This window comes from Tarenaya hassleriana, unplaced genomic scaffold, assembly GCF_000463585.1.
Source record: "Tarenaya hassleriana unplaced genomic scaffold, ASM46358v1 Cleome26, whole genome shotgun sequence".
In the NCBI taxonomy this organism is placed as follows: domain Eukaryota; kingdom Viridiplantae; phylum Streptophyta; class Magnoliopsida; order Brassicales; family Cleomaceae; genus Tarenaya; species Tarenaya hassleriana.
This window is the reverse complement of record NW_010965869.1, coordinates 2,280,046-2,302,744: the sequence shown is the minus strand read 5'-3', so window position 1 is coordinate 2,302,744 and position 22,699 is coordinate 2,280,046. Positions and strand designations below refer to the sequence as shown.

The 22,699-nt window shown below is 39.5% G+C and overlaps 5 protein-coding genes across 12 annotated transcripts in view; 4 read left to right on the top strand and 1 right to left on the bottom strand.

Moving 5' to 3' along the window:
• Positions 1 to 3,404, top strand: part of LOC104817038 (E3 ubiquitin-protein ligase TRAIP-like) — a 3,674-nt gene extending 270 nt beyond the window's left edge. Inside the window, exons 2-10 of the mRNA XM_010546110.2 lie at positions 88 to 355; positions 500 to 601; positions 682 to 764; positions 849 to 965; positions 1,339 to 1,441; positions 1,514 to 1,955; positions 2,135 to 2,331; positions 2,574 to 2,736; positions 3,320 to 3,404. Coding sequence (XP_010544412.1) covers positions 88 to 355; positions 500 to 601; positions 682 to 764; positions 849 to 965; positions 1,339 to 1,441; positions 1,514 to 1,955; positions 2,135 to 2,331; positions 2,574 to 2,690 — 1,429 coding nt within the window. The 3' untranslated portion in view covers positions 2,691 to 2,736; positions 3,320 to 3,404. The remainder of the gene's footprint in view (positions 1 to 87; positions 356 to 499; positions 602 to 681; positions 765 to 848; positions 966 to 1,338; positions 1,442 to 1,513; positions 1,956 to 2,134; positions 2,332 to 2,573; positions 2,737 to 3,319) is intronic.
• Positions 3,171 to 5,293, top strand: LOC104817039 (uncharacterized protein At1g01500-like). The gene is made up of 2 exons (XM_010546111.2): positions 3,171 to 4,012; positions 4,368 to 5,293. The coding sequence occupies exons 1-2, from the start codon at positions 3,299 to 3,301 to the stop codon at positions 4,596 to 4,598; spliced, it is 945 nt and encodes a 314-aa protein (XP_010544413.1). The 5' UTR covers positions 3,171 to 3,298; the 3' UTR covers positions 4,599 to 5,293.
• Positions 5,294 to 6,582: 1,289 nt separating this feature from the next.
• LOC104817040 (pentatricopeptide repeat-containing protein At1g62930, chloroplastic-like) lies at positions 6,583 to 10,983 on the top strand. Of its 4 annotated transcripts, XR_772449.2 has the most exons (5): positions 9,625 to 9,959; positions 10,079 to 10,162; positions 10,259 to 10,375; positions 10,605 to 10,674; positions 10,747 to 10,983. XR_772449.2 is itself a non-coding variant. In XM_010546114.2 (3 exons), exons 1-3 carry the CDS (start codon positions 6,589 to 6,591, stop codon positions 8,686 to 8,688), a joined length of 678 nt encoding a protein of 225 aa, XP_010544416.1. In that variant the 5' UTR covers positions 6,583 to 6,588; the 3' UTR covers positions 8,689 to 9,158. The 4 variants fall into 4 exon arrangements, 3 of the variants coding, with proteins under 3 accessions (XP_010544416.1, XP_010544415.1, XP_010544417.1); XM_010546114.2 differs by lacking the exons at positions 9,625 to 9,959; positions 10,079 to 10,162; positions 10,259 to 10,375; positions 10,605 to 10,674; positions 10,747 to 10,983 and adding exons at positions 6,583 to 6,760; positions 7,935 to 7,949; positions 8,198 to 9,158; XM_010546113.2 differs by lacking the exons at positions 9,625 to 9,959; positions 10,079 to 10,162; positions 10,259 to 10,375; positions 10,605 to 10,674; positions 10,747 to 10,983 and adding exons at positions 6,583 to 6,760; positions 7,935 to 7,964; positions 8,198 to 9,158.
• A 1,718-nt stretch (positions 10,984 to 12,701) lies between these two features.
• On the top strand, positions 12,702 to 15,079 carry LOC104817036 (protein REVEILLE 3). Of its 2 annotated transcripts, none has more exons than XM_010546108.2 (8): positions 12,702 to 13,083; positions 13,329 to 13,386; positions 13,745 to 13,868; positions 13,967 to 14,080; positions 14,201 to 14,332; positions 14,463 to 14,572; positions 14,669 to 14,728; positions 14,822 to 15,079. In XM_010546108.2, exons 1-8 carry the CDS (start codon positions 12,710 to 12,712, stop codon positions 14,867 to 14,869), a joined length of 1,020 nt encoding a protein of 339 aa, XP_010544410.1. In that variant the 5' UTR covers positions 12,702 to 12,709; the 3' UTR covers positions 14,870 to 15,079. The 2 variants fall into 2 exon arrangements, with proteins under 2 accessions (XP_010544410.1, XP_010544409.1); XM_010546107.2 differs by having other exon boundaries at positions 12,703 to 13,083; positions 14,198 to 14,332.
• A 2,509-nt stretch (positions 15,080 to 17,588) lies between these two features.
• The window catches only part of LOC104817035, a 6,991-nt gene continuing 1,880 nt past the window's right edge, over positions 17,589 to 22,699 (bottom strand). For 3 of the 4 annotated variants that reach the window (XM_010546103.1, XM_010546106.1, XM_010546104.1), the window contains 8 exons: positions 22,414 to 22,610; positions 22,137 to 22,245; positions 21,715 to 22,001; positions 20,673 to 21,086; positions 20,008 to 20,089; positions 19,117 to 19,881; positions 18,421 to 18,777; positions 17,589 to 18,196 (listed from right to left, as the gene is read on the bottom strand). In XM_010546103.1, coding sequence (XP_010544405.1) covers positions 18,045 to 18,196; positions 18,421 to 18,777; positions 19,117 to 19,881; positions 20,008 to 20,089; positions 20,673 to 21,086; positions 21,715 to 22,001; positions 22,137 to 22,245; positions 22,414 to 22,610 — 2,363 coding nt within the window. In that variant the 3' untranslated portion in view covers positions 17,589 to 18,044. The remainder of the gene's footprint in view (positions 18,197 to 18,420; positions 18,778 to 19,116; positions 19,882 to 20,007; positions 20,090 to 20,672; positions 21,087 to 21,714; positions 22,002 to 22,136; positions 22,246 to 22,413; positions 22,611 to 22,699) is intronic. The other variant, XM_010546105.1, reaches the window with a different exon arrangement.

The following is a 22,699-nucleotide window of genomic DNA, read 5'->3' as shown; positions in this document are numbered from 1 at the left end:
TTCCTGCTCTTCGACAATTTCTCAGTTGGGATTATCTTTTTTTTTTTTTTTGTATTGATTTCCCTGCTCGACTATCGTAAACCCTAGTTTGCAGCAATGGTTTGAGTACTGTTCGAGTTCAAATAAGAGAACCTGTCCGGTCTGCAAGCAGAAATGCCTCGTGAAGGATGCTTGTCGGCTTTTCTTCCAGTCAGCTGGGAATCAATGCGATTCGATAGCGTCACAGAAGGTTGCTGATCTCGAAGGAGACCCGACGGTGTTGCGAGGAGAAGTGCAGCGGCTCCAAGGGAAGATATCGGGGCTCTCTTCTGCTATGGAGGGCCAGAAGAAAGAGATAGTCGAAGTGTCCAACGAGGTAATTTGATCTGTTGCTGCGAGTTGTTCTCTTGGCTTCGACAAGGCTGCGAATCCGTGGATATCCTAAAAGTCTGGGTTGCAGTTTTTTTGTTTCGTTTGTGATTTCTGCTTTCATAGTCTAAAATGGTGGTTTTAATTTCAGCTGCGGCTCTGTAAGGAGCAGTTGAAGGAGGAAAAGGAGAAAAGATGGGAGGCTTTGCAAGAAAAATCAACTACCCAGCACTTGCTTAAATCAAAATCCGAGGTTCCTAACTAAATATTTGCTGCTGATACATTTGTCACTCAGAAGATTTTTTTTTGAGTTTTTCATTATCTCTGTGACAGGAATGTGATCGGCTTGCTTCCCAGTGCGCTATGTTACAAGAGAAGACTATGGCCCTGGCCAAAGAGCTTGCAGCTCTTAAATTGTATGATAATGCCTCTTTTGTATCTCATTTTTGCTTTATGTATGAGCTAATCAATACAAGTTTTCTCTTGTGGTTTGAGGTCAGGGTGTCTGACTTAAGCTTGGGGGAAGATGACGTCCTGAAGCTAGCTTTGTTGGGAAATGAGGCTAAGGCGAAAGACACAATAGACACTCTCGTAAAGTCCTTGGTAGTACGGAATAGGTGGCTTCCTAGCTCATTTTCTTAATGGTTCTACCTTCTTGCATTTTAACCGGTGTTTATGTTAGCAACATTGACTTTGGAATATAGGGTTGGTCTCGCTGATCTTGAATAACCCTTATCCACAATGATGATGGCACTTAGTTTATGCATTTCGGTAGCAGCTGAAAAGAAGATTTTGCATTCTCTCTTATCACTAGCAGAGTTTGTTTTTAAGCTGTAAGATAGGAGGTTTAACATGCCTTAAATGGTCTAGGTGTAGAAATTAAGGCAACATACATGTTTACTGTATTGCTTCTTTCTTGGCTTTATCAATGTATGCACAGCTTTTGACAAATGTAACACAAACCTTTGTTGCATATGTTTCCACTGATAGGAGTTATAAGGAATTGTTAGCCAAGTGCAATCAGCTAGGCAGAGGTGAAGCCCGTTCTTCTGAGAAACTTGAAAAGGCTATGGAGAAGATAGATAAACTAAAGGTGGGTTCAAGGTGGTGTATCCTGTATAAGTTTTTTCTTTGATTCAAACACATATCTTCTTATTCTAATCAGAAACGGGTGAGGGAGCTTGAGGTGTCAATTGAAGAGAAAGAAAATGGAGTTTTAAGAGCTTTAAAAGTTTCAAAGACACAGAATGAAAAGAACGTTACCAAGCCAGCAAACAAGACATCGGCTTCTTCTCACACTCTGCTGTCAGATAATTTAGCTGAACAACCTGTTGGCAAGTTGGAGAGGAGTGGTTTCACTGATGAACAATTGTCCACAAGGGGAAGGGAAGTCTTCTTTAGTGGCAGACTGAACACCATTATTGGGGTAGATGACGACATTCCCGAAATTGTGGTGGCAGATTTTAGACATTCTTATGCTGGTGTGAACCATCAGAAGATTGAGGATGATGTTCAAGAAAAATGCAGTACCATAGATGATCCTGTGAACAAGAATGTCAAGTTCAACATAAAAAAGGATCCTCCATCATCAGGCTTACAGTGCAAAGGTGGTACTTAATTACACACCATTCATTCTGCATATATTCATAGTTGCCACCTTCAACATAGCTATCTAGTTTGTTTTTCCTTGTCATAGAAAATATCTCTGCCTTGATCTTAATGTATTACGATGTGGAAACAAATAGGAAAAGTCACTGAAGATTGTTTGAAACTCAAAAAGATGCAGGTGACATTTGCTTTTCGAGTGGATTGCTTGGCCATGACGGAAACAAACGGTATCTTGGAAAATGGTGCAAACGCACACAGAGCCAAGGATCAACACCTTCACTTGGGTCTATCCCAGGGAATGGCGAACTGATTACTGTCGGGCCAGATGGAAGAGGTGGAAGAATCAAAGTTCTGAGATCTCACGCTCACATTTCTGTGAGTCTGCTTCTAACCCATTTCATTTTATGCATTTTGTTTTAGCAAACAGATTTCTGAATCCTGATTGCTCACATTCTGTATGAGCATCCTAATCAAAGTAAGATGTTTTACACTGAACATATGAGATTTTATGATCATTGGTCTCAGATTTCATTCAATGCCTTATCTATCCCACCCCCAAAAATCTGGGTCTTTTAAAGATTTAAGCTTTGAACAATTCAAGGGTCATTATTACACAGGAACCCAATGCCACGTCAGGATGCGCCAAGAGGTTAAAGCATGCGACCAGGACAAGCGGTTCACAGTCTCAGGGCTGTCTTCAGATCGAACACTTCTTCGGAAAATCCGACCACTAACTCACAGTCTTTATTAGTGTTGCATCAAAGTTTTGCTGCTTTACAGGTTAGTAATTGTAATATTCTTAAATTAATGGTGAATGCTATTGTTCAGTTGAGATATTTTTGTTCTGAAAAGCATAATAAGGATTCTTTGTAATGGTGCTTTTTTTTTTATTACTATTATATTAAATATTTTATTAAACATGTGACATGTCTGTGAATATATACATATGGTAGGAGTGTTGGGCATATTGCGGTCTATTTCAAAAGTATTGGGCCAATAGCAGAAATATCTGGGAAGTCACGGGTCGAAATGAAAAGATATTGATCTTCTTTAGGACTAACTAGGCAGGAAGCAGCACAGGTCATTGTCACGTTATGCTTAAATTAAATATTACAGTTTTTTTTTTAGTTTTTGTTTTTGGTATACTTTGACTCCTCCGTCCGTATTTACCTCGTCTTCAACCGTACGTAATTCCCTAACGATTCACCTTCAAAAATATCCCCAAACCCCCCAACCCTAACCTATTTTACCTCCCTTCCTCCACCATTTCCCCCATTCTCTATTTTGGTTGCTGACTTTCTCCCTCTCTCTGGTTCCGATTCATCGCTTGGAACAATTTTTGATGGATCTTCATCATGCTCAGGTTCAGGATCTCACTTCTCTCCACATGAAGACCTCATCGGCGGTGGCCTTGCCGTTGTCGCAATCGGCATGGCTCGAGGTTCGCTTGTTCTACGTCCGCGTCGCCCCGTGCGTCGTTGACAGCGTCCCGGACCACCTCACTCTCCGTCACCCTCGCCGGGAGATCGGTGCCTCCCTCGACGTCAACGGCGTCCGTGTTCCCGCCTCCCAGACGGCGGCGCTCATCCTCCGCCGCGACCGACTCGACCGGGATTCGTCGGAGGTGACCTACGTCACCACCGAGACGGTTCGTGTCACCGGATGCGTGGATTTCGAGGTTTACGAAGAAGGTAATATGATTCTGTGTGGAAACCTTGACAGAGTCGAAGGCGCGTGGAGCAACGGTACCGTGAGCGACCCGAAGACCGGTTGGGGGATGGATTGTTACACGGCGATGGGTAACGGGTCGGGTCCTTGTTCGACGGCGTTCTTGCAGCCGAAGCTAGGCGTGTCTTCTCCGTCGGTGGAGGTTTACATAGCTGGGTGTTGCGGCGGCGTGCCGGTGATATTGACGAAGACGATTCAGGCGAGCCCGAGGAGGAAGGTGGCGAGGCATGTCACCCTCGACGCTATCCCGGAGGACGAGGAGGTCGGAAAGGAGCAAGACATTGTTGGTGTTGGTGGCACCGGTAATGGATTGATCCGACAACGGAAGGTATCGTTCGGCCTTTTGCTTATTCCGATTCTATTTCTGGAATCGGATTATTATCATCTTGGATTGGAATCATAAAACAAATTACCCTGATGCATGTTGTGATTTTTTTGGAGAGTCGTCAGAGATCTGGGCATTGGTTGGTAGATGATTCAGTAACAAAGAGCGAGGGAAATAGCTCCTGTGATATGATTTATATAGAGTATAAGCTGTTGCGTGGGGAAACATCGCCTGAAACCTTAATCTTAGATGGCTTTTCGGATTCTTAGACGTCCATTAAATGGGTTTCTGGGAGAGGATTCATGCGCATTGATATCATCTGCATCTCACACTTGGCCGACATCTGATATTTTTGCAGATTGTGGAATCAGAAGTTGATGATTACGAGTTTGACATGAAAGTCGGACACAGATACTACCCGGAGGAGATGTACACCGATGAGGATGGGCAGCTCTCATGGTTCAATGCCGGTGTCAGAGTGGGTGTAGGGATAGGCCTTGGAATGTGCCTCGGTGTTGGGATTGGTGTCGGCCTGCTAATGCGTTCATATCAAGCAACGACCCGGAACCTTCGGAGGAGGTTTCTCTGATCATAAAATCCATCTTTTTTTAGAGACCCAAGAGGCATAAATCTAAATATGATAAAAGATTGCCAAGATTCCTGAAGAAGAAGTAAACAACAACAAAGGAGTGTGGCAGCTATGAGCGAATAGCAGGCAGCAGACGTTGTAAAAAGAAAGCTTGATCAGATTTTGGTAGATAGGGTTGGTAAGATGTACAGAGTTTTCGCACTTTCGTCACAGGTGGAACTTGAAGTTGTGACCGACCGGCTTTGTTCACAGGGAGCTAAAGCAGCAGGAGAGCTCAGGGCCGAGGTCTGTGTTTAGGTGTTTTTCTTGCTTGAAGAGCTTAAACTTTGTGTGGGGAGAGATTCTGTGTTGGTGCCAAATCTGGAGTTTGTCGGGTTTTGGTAGGAAAGTATGTACATGATGTAACCTCAAGAGAAAGCCCTACGCAATTAGTCGACTCCATCTGTCCCAAATGACACTGTTTCTGATGAGGAGATTGAGAAAAGTGGAGTCAGTGAAGAAGACGAACAGGGACAGCAACCTATCAAGAATCGTAATTAATCATTTTCAACTGAATTGGATTGGGTAACAACAACTACTCGGTTCTTTTCGGTTTACGGTTTTTTAGTCTCGAATCAAAATGGTTTCCTCGCAGTATTGACTGTTCAACACCGAAAAGACGAAAATACCCTTCCAGAGATATATTCACGGGTTAATGCTGTATGGGCAATTTCGGAGAATGGGTTGAACAGGCTGGAATATTTTTATAAATTTGAATTAAAATAATTAAATATGTGGCAGGTGGAAAGAGTTTCCACATGGCAGTTATCTATTGGGTGAGGTAAAAGGTTTACTGTCACTTACCCCTCCCCCCTGACCCTGGCACGTGATTGCTCACGCCTACTCCCAAAGCTCGTGTATACGTGGTTATATTCAACACGACGTCGTTTCCTTATTTTTCTATAAATATTTTTCCTTAAATCAGTGAATCTATGCAATCACATCAAAGAAAAGCATAATCATATTCAGTATCCCAAACAATATGTTAGCAATATCTAATTTATAACAATTTTAGAATACATGTATATTAAAGTCATTCGATTTAATCAAACTGATTCTTTAAAAAATTATCACTTTAAATTATGAATTCAAAATATAAATTTCGAGTCTCGATGTTAGATGTAAAAATATTTATATGGACCTATTACATATAATAAACATTAATTGAATCAAACATAAGAACATGTTAAAAATTTCAGAGAAAATTACAAATCGATGCACTTGTTGAAATTTTACATATGACAATATCTGCATCAAAATATCTTTTTCATTTACTGGTTAATAGATTTGACGGTCCGAGTGTAATTAAAACAAAATTTAAAATTTGGTCGATTTGGTAGCTTCAACCAGAAATGATATATGGAGATCATTATTAGTTTATTACAATTGACAACAGTCACGTGCATGGTGCAGGGAATAATAATGGGAATAGACTTGTTTGGTTGGGTATAAAGCTCTACCCCTTCCCCATACGGGATCCACTTGTTCCCTCTTCCAAACACGCCTTCATTGCTCGATTTTCGAGCACACCATTTTCTTCTGAACCTACAGTGTATCTACCCTCCCCTCAATTATTATTATTATTATTATTATTATTGTTTCTTTTATAACCGTATAATTTCGTAATGTTTAGTGTTTGAAAAATTCTAAATCTATAGAATATTATGAAGATTTTTTTTTTGGTTTAAAGAAACTCAATACGAAAAGTAATTCTAAAATAAAGAAATTGAATCCTTAATTAGCTCACACTTGCCAATTACGTTACCTAGTTCTTATTACATTAAATATTATTTGTCAATTCAATCAATATTATACTTTGGCCCTAGTATGCGCACATATATATATATATATATATAATATCAAGCTTAATCTTTAAATGAATATAAATCACTAAGTTTCTATATTCGATTTCTATTTTATTATTCGATTTTTATTTTCCCGTCGAAACCCTATGTCCATTACACACAAGTGCTTTGTGTTAATCTGTCAGAATTCTCTCCCTCTCTCTCTCCGCCGCTTCTCTCTCCCTCTCTCTCTCTCTCTCTCTCTCTCTCTCTCTCTCTCTCCAGATCTGATAATAGATCTTGCTCAAGTCACCTCTCGTACTTTCCTTTTAATCTCAGGTTCGATTTCAACAGCTCTTATCTTTCTGTTCTTACGTTTCTGGGTTTTGGTTGAATTTCAGTGTCGCATGCAATGTGTTTGACTAAATGCTTGAACGAAATGTCTTTAGTTTAAGCTGCTCTCTCATCTCCGGTTTTATGTTTAATCCGTGAGATATGTTCATTGGAATCCAGTTTTTGAGTTTTAAAAACAATTTTTAGCTTTACAGTAACATTATTATCATCATCATCATCGTTTTTATAGTTATTATTATTATTATTATTTGATTCACAGTGAAACTCAAAAAATTACTGGGAAGAAACTTCTCGAGTCTTTCCATAGTTTAGTACTTCAACCGTTGTCGGACTCTGGGTTTAGACTTCGAGTTCAACTCCAAGGATTATATTAATAAAAACTTTATAGTATTTGCAAATGTTAATATTATATATATATATATATCAAACTGCAAATATACTTTATAAAAAAAGTTCCAACTATAACTGGATGATGTACAAACGGACGAATAATTAATCAGAAAGTTTTTATTTCTTTTACAATCGTACAATAAGGTGTTTGGAAAATTCTAAAACTATAGAATAGTATGGAGATTTTGTACATCAAGATAAATTTGTAATAAACCAGAGACGAACTCAATACAAAAAGTAATTTTAAAATAAAGAAATTTTTAACATTGTGGTAATGGGTATCATTTTTGCTCGTCTGTATTTTGAGTAATTTAAGGATCATGTCTGTCACTCTTTCTTTCTCTCAATTTGTTTTCTCCTCTCACTTTTTATTTTATTTCTATTTTCTTGTCAAATACACACATACAAGTACACCCATTTGTAATGTTTATTTAGTAAAATCTATTTATTAGAATCTAATTTTTGAGTTTTAAAAATGATTTTAAACTTTACAACATTATTTGTCTATTCAATCAACATTATACAATATATATTGTCAATACTTAATCTTTAAATGAATATAAATCACTAAATTTCTATATTCGACTTCTATTTTATTATTCGATTTTTATTATTCCGTCGAAACCCTATATCTATATGTATATATAGACAAGTACTTTGTGTTAATATGTCAGAACTCTCTCAGCCTCCGCCGCTTCTCTCTCTCTCTCTCCAGATCTGATAATAGATCTTGCTCAACTCACCTCTCGTACTTTCTTTTTAATCTCAGGTTCGATACTCTCAGGTTCGATACTCTCAGGTTCCATTTCGATAGATCTCCTCTCACTTATTTGGTTGAAGTTGCTCTCTCCTCTCCTCTCTGATTTTTTTTTTTTGTTAAACCTCCTCTCAATTATTCGATGTCGATTTTCCTCTCAATATTAGCTGTCTGTATATATATATAGACACCCCCCCAGTTTTTAGGTTTAATTCATGGAATCTGTTTATTGGAATCCAGTTTTTGAGTTTTGAGGTTTTGGCTTTCTGATTCAGGTAAGATGACGCCAATGGTCCGGAGAATGGCTGCTTTCGCATTGGCTTCTGCCTCAGCTTTGTTCCAGACTCATCCCCTTGGGAGAGGTACTCTGAACAGCTTCTTGCTTTGCTCCTCTGTCTTAAGTTGTCGGAGATACAGTATGTCTTTCAGAGACAGATTGAGATGTGGGTTTCATGATCGTCATGCTGAGGATGCTATTGATTTGTTCGATCAGATGGTTCAGTCTCATCCCTTGCCTTCCATCTTTTATTTTTATAAACTATTGAGTGCAGTCATGAAGATGAAACGGTATGATGTTGTCATTTCCCTAGGCAAGAGAATGGAATTGCTTGGGGTTTCACATAGTATCTGCTCGTTTACTGTTCAGATCAATTGTTTCTGCCACTCTCATCAAGTGGTTCTGGGCTTATCTGTTGTGGGAAAAATCTCGAAACTTGGTTGTGAGCGTACTGTAGTCACCTACAATACCCTAGCTCACGGGTCCTAGCTCACGGGTTCTGTATTCAGGGCAAGATTCCGCAGCGTTAGACTTGATTGACCAAATGGTAAAAGAAGGATGCAAACCTAATGTTGTAACATTTAACACTTTGGTCAATGCACTTTGCATTGCGGGTAGAGTTTCTGAAGCATTGAGCTTATTTGATCAGATGCGAAAGATGGATTGTCAGCCCAATACAGTTACATTTGGCATTGTTATAAATTGGGTCTGTAAGGTAGGGGATTATGCGTTGGCCATGAATATCCTCATGAAGATGGAGGAAATGCATATTGAGATCAATATCGTAATTTATAATATGATTATTGATTTTTTTTTGCAAAGCTGGATACATGGACGATGCACTGAATCTTTTTCGAAAGATGGATAATGTCGGGATTACACCAAATGTTGTTACATACAACACTTTGATAAACGGTCTTTCCAGATTTGGTAGATGGGATGATGTTGACCGATTGTTGAATGAGATGGTGAAAAGGAAAGTCAACCCTAATGTTACCACTTTCAATGGATTAATCGATGCACTCGTTGACAAGGGGAAGTTTCTGGTGGCTGAAAAATTGTACGAGGAGATGATCCAGAGAGGTTTAGCTCCGGATATGATTACTTATACTTCATTGATCAATGCTTTTTGCCGGCAGAATCGTCTTGATGAGGCAGAACAAATGTTTAATTCTATGATCACCAAGGGATGCTTTCCAGATGTAGTGATGTTTAATTCCATGATAAATGGTTATTGCAAAGCTAATAGGGTCGATAAGGGTATGAAACTCTTTTATGAGATGTCTCGAAGAGGATTGGTTGTGGATTCAATTACTTACACCATCCTCATCCAAGGTTTTTATCAAGTAGGCAATCTTGATGTTGCCCAAAAGCTTTTACGGGAGATGCAGTATAAAGGTCACCATTCAGTGTTGTAACTTACACCATTTTGCTTGATGGTCTTTGTAAGAATGGAAAAATGGAAAAGGCACTTGGCCTATATAAGAAGCTGGAAAAGAGTGGGATTGACCTCCATGTATCTTCTCATTGTGCCATGATACATGGATTATGCAAAGATGGAAGGGTTGATGAGGCATTGCTGGTATTTAATAAGCTTTTTGATAAAAGGATGAAGCCAAATTTTATCACTTGTAATATAATGATCTCCGCACTCCGCGGAAAAGATTCTCTCTATGAAGTCGAAAAGGTAATTGGGAAGATGAAAGAGGCTGGTTGCTATGGAGGGCCAGAAGAAGGAGATAGTCGAAGTATCCAACGAGGTAATTTGATCTGAAATCAAAATCTGAGGTTCCTAACTAAATATTTGCTGCTGATACATTTGTGCTTATTTGTCACATTCAGAAATTTTTTTTCGAGTTTTTCGTTATATTTGTGACAGGAATGTTAATCGGCTTGCTTCCCAGTGCGCTTTATTACAAGAGAAGACTATGACCCTGGCCAAAGAGCTTGCAGCTCTTAAATTGTACGATAATGCCTCTTTTGTATCTCATTTTTGCTTTATGTATGAGCCATTCAGGCTTTGTAAGTTTTCTCTTCCAATCTTGTGTTTTGAGTTCAGGGTGACTGACTTAAGCTTGGGGGAAGATGACGTCCTGAAGCTAGCTTTGTTGGGAAATGAGGCTACGACGAAAGACACAATAGACACTCTCGTAAAGTCATTGGTCGTACGGAATAGGTGGCTTCCTAGCTCATTTTCTTGATGGTTCTACCTTCTTGCATTTTAACCGGTGTCTGGCTATCGTGGTATAACATTTTAGGAGGTTTACTGCATCTAAATGGTCTAGGTGTAGAAGTTAAGGCAACATACATGTTTATTGTATTGCTTCTCTCTTGGCTTTATCATTGTATGCACAGCTTTTGACAAATGTAATACAAGCCTTTGTTGCATATGTTTCCACTGATAGGAGTTGTTAGCCAAGTGCAATCAGCTAGGCATCGACTGAAAGGGCCATGGAGAAGATAGATAAACTAAAGGTGGGTTCAAGGTAGTGTATCCTGTATAAGTTTTTTCTTTGATTCAAACTCATATCTTCTTATTCTAAGCAGATGCGGGTGAGGGAGCTTGAGGCATCGATTGAAGAGAAAGATGGAGCTTTGAGAGCTTTAAAAGTTTCAAAGACACAATGAAAAGAACGTTACCAAGCCAGCAAACAAGACATCGGCTTCTTCTCACACTCTGCTGTCAGATAACACTTTCACTTGGGTCTATCCCAGGAAATGGCGAACTGATTAGTGTCGGACCGGATGGAAGAGGTGGAAGAATCAAACTTGTGAGATCTCACGCTCACATTTCTGTGAGTCTGCTTCTAACCCATTTCATTTTATGCATTTTGTTTCAGCAAACAGATTCCTGATTGCTCACATTCTTTATGAGCATCCTAATCAAAGTAAGATGTTTCACACTGAACATCTGGGATTTTATGAACATTTGGCTCATATTTCATTCAATGCCTTATCTATCCCACTCCTAAAATTCTGGGTCTTTTAAAGACTTAAGCTTTGAATAATTCAAGGGTCATTATTGGCCCACATCTGATATTTTTGCAGATTCTGGAATCAGAAGTTGATGAGTACGAATTTGACATGAAAGTTGGACACAGATATTACCCGGAGGAGATGTACACCGATGAGGATGGGCAGCTCTCATGGTTCAAGGCCGGTGTCAGAGTGGGTGTAGGGATTGGAGTTGGACCGTGTTTAGGTGTTTCTGATAAGCTGTTTAGGGTGAAATGCCATTTATAACATGTAATGTACAATCAGATATAAATGCTAATGTTACACAGATGCAAGATCAACAAAGGACCTTATGCAAAATTAAATGTGTTCCAAAAAAAACGCCAACAAAATCAAATGCAGCAGTCATCAGTGTTTAAACATATCCTTAAAAAGTTGTAGGCAACCCCCCTATGGCCTCGCTATAAATAGCAACTTAACTGGGGCACTTTTTCTACATCTCTCTCCCTCTCTCGCAATGGAGAGATGGGCGTTGAACCATCGGAGACGAAGATGAGTCGGAGCCTCGCAGCGGTGCAAGGCGTCGTCCATTGCAAATCTTGCAAGTATGTCGGCGTCATGGGCTTGGCGTTTGTCGGAGTGATTTCGATTTAGTGTAATCTTCCAAATTTGAATGTGATCAATCTCTCCTTGATTCCATATTATGTCCAACGGTTAGATCCACACTTTGACTTGGGCTAGAACCTTGGATGCATCCCAAAGGTTCTTCTCGTTTCATGTGGTCCTCTTCTTTATTTGTCTTTACAGAGGGTGGGTGTGAGGTTTTTGCAGATCAATAGAAGAATGGAGTTTGTGGTCATCATGAATACTTGCTTAGATTGGAGTTAAGGAGGTGTTGAAACCATCAATTACTGGTCCAGGCCGTACTGGAGGCGCGTGTGGAGATTCTGGCAACCGCCGGTGACGACGGCATCACACGTCATGGGTCCTTTTTAAGGCGAATTTAGGATCTTGTTCAGTGTTTAGAGTCGAGGTTTGGAGAGTATTGCTTGGCATACGGTTGATTTGGAATAGAGGTTGAAAGAAAGTGAGATTGGAATTAGACAATCGTGCACTAGTATTGGCAATCACACGTCAGACGGATCTATCATAGGGGAAATTCAGAAACTACCGGTTCGTTCATGGAACGTCTTGATTTCACATATCTTTCGGAAGGCGAACGCTTGTGAATACTTTATTGTTTTGGTCGGACATGTTGTATCATAGCCTTCACCCATTCTACCGTTATTAAAGGCAGATGCTATTGGAGTAACTCTTCCTGTCCAAGTTAATGATGTTATGTTTCCCCCCCCCCCCGGAGAGAAAAAGAGAAAAAGGTGTCAGTGGTATGGTAAAAGGTCCACGTGCCTTATAAAACTTGATCCACCCGTCTTGATCGGAGCAACTATGTCCTGACACGTGTTTGGCTCTAGTGCAGCATGTCGGCCAGGAAATTACGCTTCTGCCCTCATTCCCTTCTTTGCCTAATAGACGTAGCCAAATTTCTCAACGAGAAATGCTCAGTGGGTGGCTACACCGAAGCGACATTTCGATTTTACGCGAGCGATTCTTTACCGAAAGGGGGAAGAGGGAACTTTTGCTTGCGATTTCCAGCTCTATGGTGTCCGTAAACCCTAGCCCAGCTCAGGGTTTTCCCTTCTTTGATCCCATGAACGTGGGTTTACCGGGTTTCAACGCCCTGGCCCACACGCTGGCGGCGGAGGGACTTGGTGTTGGTCATATCGGTGCGATTCCGATGACTGAACGGAGCAACATGATGTCGTTTTCGGAGGATCCGACGAAGAAAATCCGGAAGCCGTACACAATCACGAAGTCTCGAGAGAGCTGGACAGAGCAGGAGCACGACAAGTTTCTAGAAGCTCTCCAATTGTATGTAATCGGTTCGGGTTTAGGGTTTTCCCATCTGATTCAATTTAGGGTTTTGGTTTCTTTTCAGATATGCCGATGAAAATTCCTTGTTTGAATACATTGGAAGCTTCGAGATAGGTCTTGGTGGGAAATGCTTATCTTAGTGGAAGCAATTTCTCCCAAGGATGCCAACATGGGGTTTAGTGTGGATTAACTTTACGTTCGTTTCTCATTTCCCGAAGTTTGATGACGTTTGGTTACTACAGGTTCGACAGAGACTGGAAGAAAATAGAGGCCTTTGTGAGATCGAAGACAGTGATTCAGGTGATTGGATGAACCTTACTCGCATATCGATTCAGTTGGGGCATGAGAATCGTTGGGATCACAGAGAAAGCTTCGATTTTTCTCCTTTTGATAGAAAGAATTAGTGTTGATGACTGTATCAGTCATTCATTCAGGAAGATAACTCGAGTCTTGAATTGGGAGTTGAGGTTTATTAGTAACAAAAGTTGCTATTTTTATGTTGCATCCATTCACTGCCTTGATTATATGTTCAGTTGATCGAAGATTCAAATATTGAATTTCGCTCTGGTGTCTCCTTCATCCTTAGCCTTTTACTTTAGGCCCTGGATGAGATTTTTCTATGTAGAGTATAAGTTGGATCGTATGAAATGATTCGCAGATCCGAAGCCATGCACAGAAGTACTTTCTCAAGGCTCAGAAGAATGGGAATAGTGAGCACCTTCCACCTCCACGACCAAAGAGGAAAGCGACCCATCCATACCCTCAAAAGGCTTCTAAAAGTGGTGAGTGTTGACTCTCATCCTCTGGTTTGTTTATCAGTATATTGCTCAATCTCCTAACCGATTTTTACTCATGCTCTGATTATTTTGCTACGCAAAAGCTGCTGCTATGCCCCCAGTCAATGTATCCTTCCCATCTGAAAATGCTATGCTCGAACCCGTTTACTTGTACGACACTGATCCACGGTCGCTGCTTGGGAATCCGGTGATTAAAGGTACATACTTGACGACTTTTTGCTACTTATCAATGGATTCCCAGATGATATTGGAGCTTTTACCTGCTAAAATCCGTGGAATAACGTTCACAACATCGGGAAATGAATCCGTGGCAGTAGAGGAAACGGGTGTCCCTGCACAGACAATCACCAACACCTGCTGCTACAGCAATGGCAGTACAGAAGATACGCAAAGGACACAGACCATTACAGAGCCAAATGATCAAACAAGTTGTGAAAAACTACCAAGAGGTAAGGTTTAGCACTTTCAAAAGATCTTTTCTTTTTGTCATGGTATTTGGAGTTTTAGATTTTTTCTCTTTTCTTTTCGGTCTTATATGCTCTTAGTCTGAGGAGTTGTCTGGTGGGTGATTCAACACAGTGATGCCGAACTTTGCCGAGGTCTACAGCTTCATCGGTAGTGTCTTTGATCCTAATGCCAAGGGCCATGTCCAGAGGTTAAAGCAGATGGATCCTATAAATCTGGAAACGGTATATGTTGATTGATGCCTTAGATCAGAATCTATGTTTCAACAGAGGAGTAGTAAGATGTTTTGATTATTCATCGTTTCGTTTTTTGTTCATTAGGTGATGCTATTGATGAGAAACCTCTCTGTAAATCTGACGAGTCCCGAGTTCGAAGGACAGGTAGGTTTCGCCGTCGATTGAATCATCACCCCAAACTCAAAGCTAACAACTTTGATAACTTGTAATATGCTTTTATGGTTTGTGATAATGCAGAGGAGGCTGTTATCATCGTACAACGGCCGAGCCACTGAAGAGACATAGAAAAGGAACCTATCTCTCTCGGATAACTTACCGACCGCATAAGGGTCAGATTAGACACAACACAAGTCGAAGTGACAAGTCACGGCTAAGACCATTCATGCTTGTATATAAATCCACATACTGTAATGTGAAGAGTAGATGTATACGTAATATGTATGTATATATTTTATTATGTACGGCGCGTGGCTGGATTTGGTTCTCAAGGCAATAGTGGCCGATGCAGGGGAAGTGTTTGTAGGGTTTTTGTATATAGAAGTAGGGGTGGGCATAATATCCGGAAAAACCGAACCGATCCGTTATCCGAACCGTATCCGAACCGAAAATTCGGATATCCGAAGGTTACGGATCGGATACGGATATTTATTTTGAATTATTTGTCGGATACGGATCGGATACGGATATCGAATTCGAATTATCCGACATATCCGATCCGATCCGTACTAATTAATAATATTATTAAATATAAAATAATTTGCTATAAAAATTTAAAATGCTTTATACTTATCTATTTTATTGAGATATTTAATAAATATTTTGTATATATATTGAGATGTAAAATATTAATCTTTTGAAAATTAAAATTTATTATGTTTAATTTTTGAATTTTGAACTTTCAATATATTTGTATATGATAAACTATGATTATATTTGTATTTGAATTAATTTAAAATATTTAAATTATAAATTTTAAATTATGAATAACATTTATATTAAAGAACTTATATATTTTCTTTATATTTCAAATTTTTATTTAAATTTGAATTTAATTTTTATAATTTTTAATGTCGGATACGGATATTCGCAAATATCCGCGATATTTACGGATATCCGAAATTTCGGATATTCGTAAATTACGGATCGGATACGGATAATAAAATCAAATATTTGAGCGGATCGGATACGGATACGGATATCCCAAAAATCACGGATATCCGATCCGTGCCCACCCCTATATAGAAGGCGAGGCTAGTCTGTGTTTTGGATAAACTTGAAGGTGTTTTATTAAACACGTGTGAAAACTAAGAGGAGCAATTGATTCATTTACGAGAGGGGCTGGCTCCGTGTTTGAAACACGATTCGGTGAGAAATATTTGCTCAGAAATGCCCGAAACGTATGGCCCATGAGAATCTCGCTCAAAGCACCATCGGTCGGTGTTGGAATATTGGTCCCCATTACAATATTCCAACATTCGCCCACTCGCAGTTATGGCGCGTGGACGACACCGCCCCAAATTCTCTAAGGGATTTTGGCATTTTTTCAAAATATTATTATTCGCGACGCGTGAGCGACCTGGCCTTATGGTTTTGCTGCCGTTTTTCTCTTCTCGTCTCTTTTGTTTTTTTTTTTCATGCGAACTAATTTCCAATTGAACAAAAAATAAGGTTATAAACGTATCAATTACGAAATAGAGGTGTGAAAAAAGCCCAAATTCGGATACCCAATTTGACTCTTGTAGCTCGGGTATCCGAATTTTGAATACCGGACACTTTTTATGAGGTAAATTGGTATTATTTAAAAAAAATTCAAAATTTGGATCTAATGTATGAGACATAGATAATCAAAAAATAGTTATATAGATTTCCGACATAAATATGGATTTGATTGATTTCAGATAAATTAATTTGGTTAAAAAAAATAGTCTTAAATGTTCGGGTTTGAATACCCACGAACACCGAAATATTTTCTACAAAATATTCAAATTTGGACATTCAATCTAATGTACCTAAAAATTTAAGGTACCCACACTTAGGGTGGACACGGATTGAATACCCAAAAAATCAGAATATTTGAATTTAGATTCGAAAGGTTCGGGTATTTAATTATAAGATTTGTATCCGAGATTTAAGGTTTACGAGTATTCGGGATACGAATATTCGAAATAATGTTCGAGTACTAGAGGGTACCCGGATCCGAATTTATTTAAGAAAAACAACAATATTTATATATAAATTTTTTAAAAAATGAAGATATATTTATAAAAATGGATAAATTACGAGAACAATATGAAACAAAAAAAGATAATAAGAGATAAATAATAGGGTAAAATTCCTAAAAAACCTCCAACTTGCAAAAATATATACAAATAAACCTTCAACTAGAAAAACTTTGATTCAATCCCCGAACTTGTAACTTGTCACTGAATAAAACCTCGAACTTGCAAATTATTGTTCTAATAAACATTTGACCGGTTTGACCACAATTTCAAACGATCGGAAATCCACGTATTGACGGATTGCTGATGTCATTTTTTAAATTAAAATTGATAACGTGTGTAAGGTAACATCAACAATCCGTTAATACGTGGATTTCTGCTCGCCTGAAATTGTGGTCAAACCGGTCAAAGGTTTATTAGAGCAATAATTTGCAAGTTCGAAGTTTTATTCAGTGACAAGTTACAAGTTCGGTGATTGAATGATAGTTTTTCAAGTTGAAGGTTTATTTGTATATATTTTTGCAAGTTAGAGGTTTTTTAGGGGTTTTACCCTAAATAATAATAAATTTAGTTTTTTTAAATAATATTAAAAAATATGAAATTATTTAACTTAAAATAATTATATTTTATAAAAATATTATATAGATATAACATATAATTATTTATAATTATACTACTCGGTTAGTCATGGATATCCGGTTTTAAAAATTCTATCATCCGGATTTAGATTCGGATTCACGGATATTAAAACATGCGGATTTGAATTTGGATTTAAATAATACGAATATTCTAAAATTGGTTATCTGTGAAACGAATATCCGACACATACCTAATTTTCGGGCATTTGTGCCCACCAATACCCAGAGTCCCAGACCCAAGCGAGCCGTAAAACAATTATCGGCCCATTACCGTACCGAACACTTGAAATGGAGACAATATCAGACCATCCGCTCTCACTCGCTACGTCTTTCTACTCCGACAAGTCTTCATCAGCTTTTTATTACTTATATATACATATAACGAGACCAGACACCAAGACACAGGATGGTAAATAACTCTGAAACCACTACCAAAAAAAAAAAGATAAGATCTCACAAGCGGAGATAGAGAGATATCACAAATGGTTAATTTTTCAGTTTACTTACACAGGTCAAGCCATTGGCGCTCCTCTCCCCTTTTTCTTACTTGTCGACTTGTTTGGTCATACACCTTCACATTTGGCTTTCTCTGTGTACAAAAAGCTACCTGTACCCGAAACTCATGTTCAGATCGTGACCAAAGGAGCCCCGATGATGCAGGTCAATGGCTTGACCCATCGGTGAAATCTGCTTCGGGCCGATCCCAAGGAGTCTCTGCAGTGATACTGGTTGATCACTTCCGTTTACTTCTCGCACTGAAGCATAACAAGAGACAAACACGTTTCAGAGAGCCGTATCAGTCATGGATGCTCAGAACCTAAAGGTACAATCATTACATTATATGGTTCCCCCCGATGGGTTTCAATTAATCCCCTCATTGTTTAGACTTTACTACCTAGCTAAAGCAGCTGAACCAATCCTACGAGGTTGTATTGTTGAATGACAAAAGCGGAGAAGGGATGGTATGTTGTCTTATTACCTGGTGGTGGCATGTTATGCCCAGCGAAGTTGGGCTGTCGATGGGCAAGGGGTAAGCCTTGTGATGTGTTAAGCTCGGCAGGTACTACACCTGACATCTGATTTTTTGCATGAGGGTGATGGTGCGGTGGACCATTGGCAAATCCTTGTAACAGAATGGAGTGGTGGGGCATTTTGCCTCGCATTGGCATTTGCATTTGCTGCAAGATAGGATGAGGAAGACGATCAAACTCCGGAACCCCACCAGGTGTATGATGGAAAGGTGGCCGAATCATGTTTGCTGGAAACTGTTGATATGGAGGAGAATCCTGATGAACACTGACTGAGGCCATTAACTCAATCTGAGACTTTACGTTACCATGACGAGGGTCAAACGAGTGGAATAAAGGACCTGAACCATTTTGATGAGAAGATTGCAGCTGAGGGTGGTGAGATGGATGAGTATTAGAAGCCTGAAATGGGAGGTCTGATCCATTTGTGTACTGTGGCGGATGCCAGAGAAAAGGACTATCTTGATCACCTCTTGGTGGTCTCTCATTCCTCGAGCCAGAATTCAAGGAAGCTAGCTTCTCTGCGATAAATGGTACTTCAGGGTCTTGATTAGGAGGACCTTGGAAATGCATGTATTTTTGCACGGTGGCAGAATTACCGACTGCAAGTAAGATATCCTTTCCCGGGTGGCCTACACGAGCAGCACTGATCCTAGGGCCCAGTCCGGTTTGATTGTCTGCATTAGGAATTAGGCCTCCACGAACTACATCAGAGCTCATTTGGTCTCTTTGACTCAGTTCATTGGTAATCCCATCTAATCTGAGTTGGGCCCCGACTAGGAGAAGATCTTCACTTTTGATGGGAAGGGGCGAACCGTGACCTTCAGAAACTCCAGCTTTTGCAGATACAGGTTCTCCAACTGATTGTAGTTCCTTCATGAAGGCACTCCCAAAAAGAGTCTCAAGAGTCAAAGTCTTCCCTGTATCTGCCTCTCTGCATATTCCGCCAGTTTTAGGTGGTTTCTCGGTGGGTGGTGGTCTACTTTCTGTTTTTGACATTGGTTGCACAGCTTGGTTTTCTGGGCCTGCTCCTGCTCCTTTCTGCAACAAAGAGAGTAAGTGTTGCGAAGCCTGGTCATCAACATCTGTTTTTTGCTGTTTGGTCCTCACAGAAGAAACATCCGAGTCTTGTATAGCTGGAGGTGGTGGAGAATAGCTATCACTGACTTCTGACAGAATAGACTGTTCAAGGTCTTCACAGGTGAGGACAGGTGGAACAGCTGCTGATTTACTTGGGGAAGTATTGCTCAACTGATCAGGGATTTTAGTGTCACAGCCTTGGAAGAGAAGCCTTGCTGAGAGTTCATCCTTAGATTTTACATCAAAGGTTTGGGATTTATTGGCACCTTGAAGCAGTGAGAGCAAGCCGTTTGGCTGCTCGCTAGATGAGATATCTTCAGGTGGTTTGCCATCTGATCTTGCAAGATAAAAAGAGAAAATAGACTTCAAAAAATTATCGTACTGAAGTGATATTAAGATAACCAAAACAGGAATAGAAAAGGAAAATCTAAAACTCCAGCATATAGTCGGTGGCTAACCTTCTTCATGAAATAGATATGCGAACTTGGAAGATTTGACGGTTTGTGGGCTCAATATCTCCTCTACTTTATCAGCACGATGCTGCAAAGATGGCAACAAGTGTGATCTCAAATGAGATGCTACAAAAAGTTCACAGGAAAACTATGTAACATAGACATAACATGTATATATATATAGAGAGAGAGAGACAACAACATTGCCTTAATCCCACGTTTATTTTTGGGGTCGGCAGAATGTATTTTTTGTTTCCATTCATTTCGATATACATATATATATATATCAAATATTATTTCCAGAAACAAGCATTCATTTGATACATGGAAAAGAAAAAATGAAAAATTGATGCAATCGACGAGTTCATAAAACATAGACCATCCTTCCTTTCACATACAGGATGTCTGAAAATCATGTTTCCTATGGCCAGAATTTCTGTAATATAAATCTACTTATGTAGGGCTAAAAGTGATTAAAGGGCACAAGTTGACTTAGAGAAACAGCAATAACGTCCTATCGTTATGTGATACATACAAAAGATAAACGCACCCAATGGAAAACAATAACGAAGCATATATTATTTATAAATTATGAAGAAATAAATAGCAAAAGCTATCACTAAGTCTCAGGGATACAGGAGCAGAAGGAATGATACAGGAAAGGAAGTTACCTCGATAACATTAGAGGAGTCGCCACTATTCAAATTCAAATCGGTATTGAATAGCTTATCAAGAATTGAAGGTCCATCCGAATTCCCCAAGCTTCTCTTCTGGTCCAACTTCGTCATAGCTTGTTCACTCTGTTCAGAATATTCTGGAGCTTCAGTAACACTTGAGATGTGGGAGTGCTTCTCAAAATTTTTATCTTTCCCAACTATATCAGCTGTTATTCCGAAAACGGTAGACAAATCGACAGCCCTTTCACTTGTGTTAGTGGAGATATTGACATCTGTACTTTGCATCAACAGCTCATTTGACCCCGTCTGATTAAGCAGGGTATTTTCCTCATTATTACCAGGCGTTCCATTCAATAGATGACCCTCTTTGGACTTCAACAGACTATCCTCGTGCTGAGAAACTCCAGTCTGCAAAAAGTGACAACCAGCTAATCACAGGTGAAGAAAGAGATGAGCATGAGCAAAGAGGAGTTACGAGATAACTAACCAGCTTTCCAAGATGATACCAACAATGATCTCCTAAAATTGGCCTTACGACATCAAGTACTACCAGGATGAGACTATCTTACATTCAAACAAAGACTCACAAGCACATAAACCAAAATAAATAGTCCCGCACCCAAAATTGAACTCTCATTGATTAACCAAGAGTGAATGACTTTCGGACAGCATCTATAGATATGGTAAAAAATTTGATAGTTCTAGACGTGAGCTTTCCCTTTTGCTTCACCAACACAAATGGGCTAAGAACCTTTATATCACGATGTGCAAAATAGTGGTAACATGTTCTCCTCTTCAAGTGAGAATGATAATTCTATAAGAAAGGCTTTACATAATTGTAAGAGTATTGAATACTAACCCAGAAGAACTCACCTATATTTTGCACATCTTATATAGGAAATATCACCAAGAGAGAACATCATTAGAAGAGAATGTTTCCAATTCAACAATATGCAAATAAGGAAAGAAAGCTACCCAGAACACACTGATCAAATCATAGGCTAAGCATAGACATCTCAAAATAACAGGCACTTACAGGAGGCTGTGCTTCTTGTTTCCTTTTCAAAAGCGTGCTCCCAAAACCAGGAGGTACTAGTGGTTTGGGTGTGGGTGTAGTATTTTGAAGGGGAGCCACGGTGTTATTAGAATCAGGAAGCGTCGAAAATTCCCTGACTTGTTTGCTTGTATCTTGTTGGCCATTCTCTTCCTTGGAATCCCCCGGCAGTACAGTGAAGTCAAAGTCGTTTTTCCGTCCTTCTGGGTTCAGGTTTTGCTTCTCCTGGAATGTTTTATGTTGTTCCTTTCTCAACAACTCAAAGGAAGCTGACAAAAAGTTGAGAACGTCAATTTGAGTTTGACTGAGTTTGACAGAAAGACAACGCATGTATAGGCTCTAAGAATGCACAAACTAGCAAACACCTAATTTTAGAACAGAATTAATCAATAGATCCACTTTACCTCTTCTCTTCTTCTCTTCTTCTGCTCTGTCTTCACTTGCAGAGTCAGAAGGACCAAATGTTTCATCGTTGAATGAGTCTTTGGTGTCACGCCGTGAATAAGGTTTTGCCTACAAAAAATGAGGAAATTTAAGAAACCGAGTCACTTCAACTAGTTGAAATTTCAGCTTAACGCCTCATAACCAGATGATGATCCAACATAGTGATGCATCACTAAAACACGCAAACTGGGACATTTCTCAAAATGATGGCCTCACATAGAAAAACGGACACTTCACCTTGTAGGGGGGCGGAGGATGATAAGGCCCGTTGCTTCTATTCAGCTGATGCAAATCATTAGACTGAGACCTTGGCCCAGATCTGCCCGCACCATATCCAGATGGCCTGGGGAAAGAGCCTTTTCCCAGAAGTCCATCATGCTCAGAAGCTTGCCAAGGCCCCCGAGATGGCATCCCGTAACGCCTTCCAGGCTCTGCTATCAGAAGAAGTCATGCATTATCAATTACAATACTCAAATTCATGAGAAAATTTTACTTTATGGCTTTTCCCTACCAGGTCAATGAG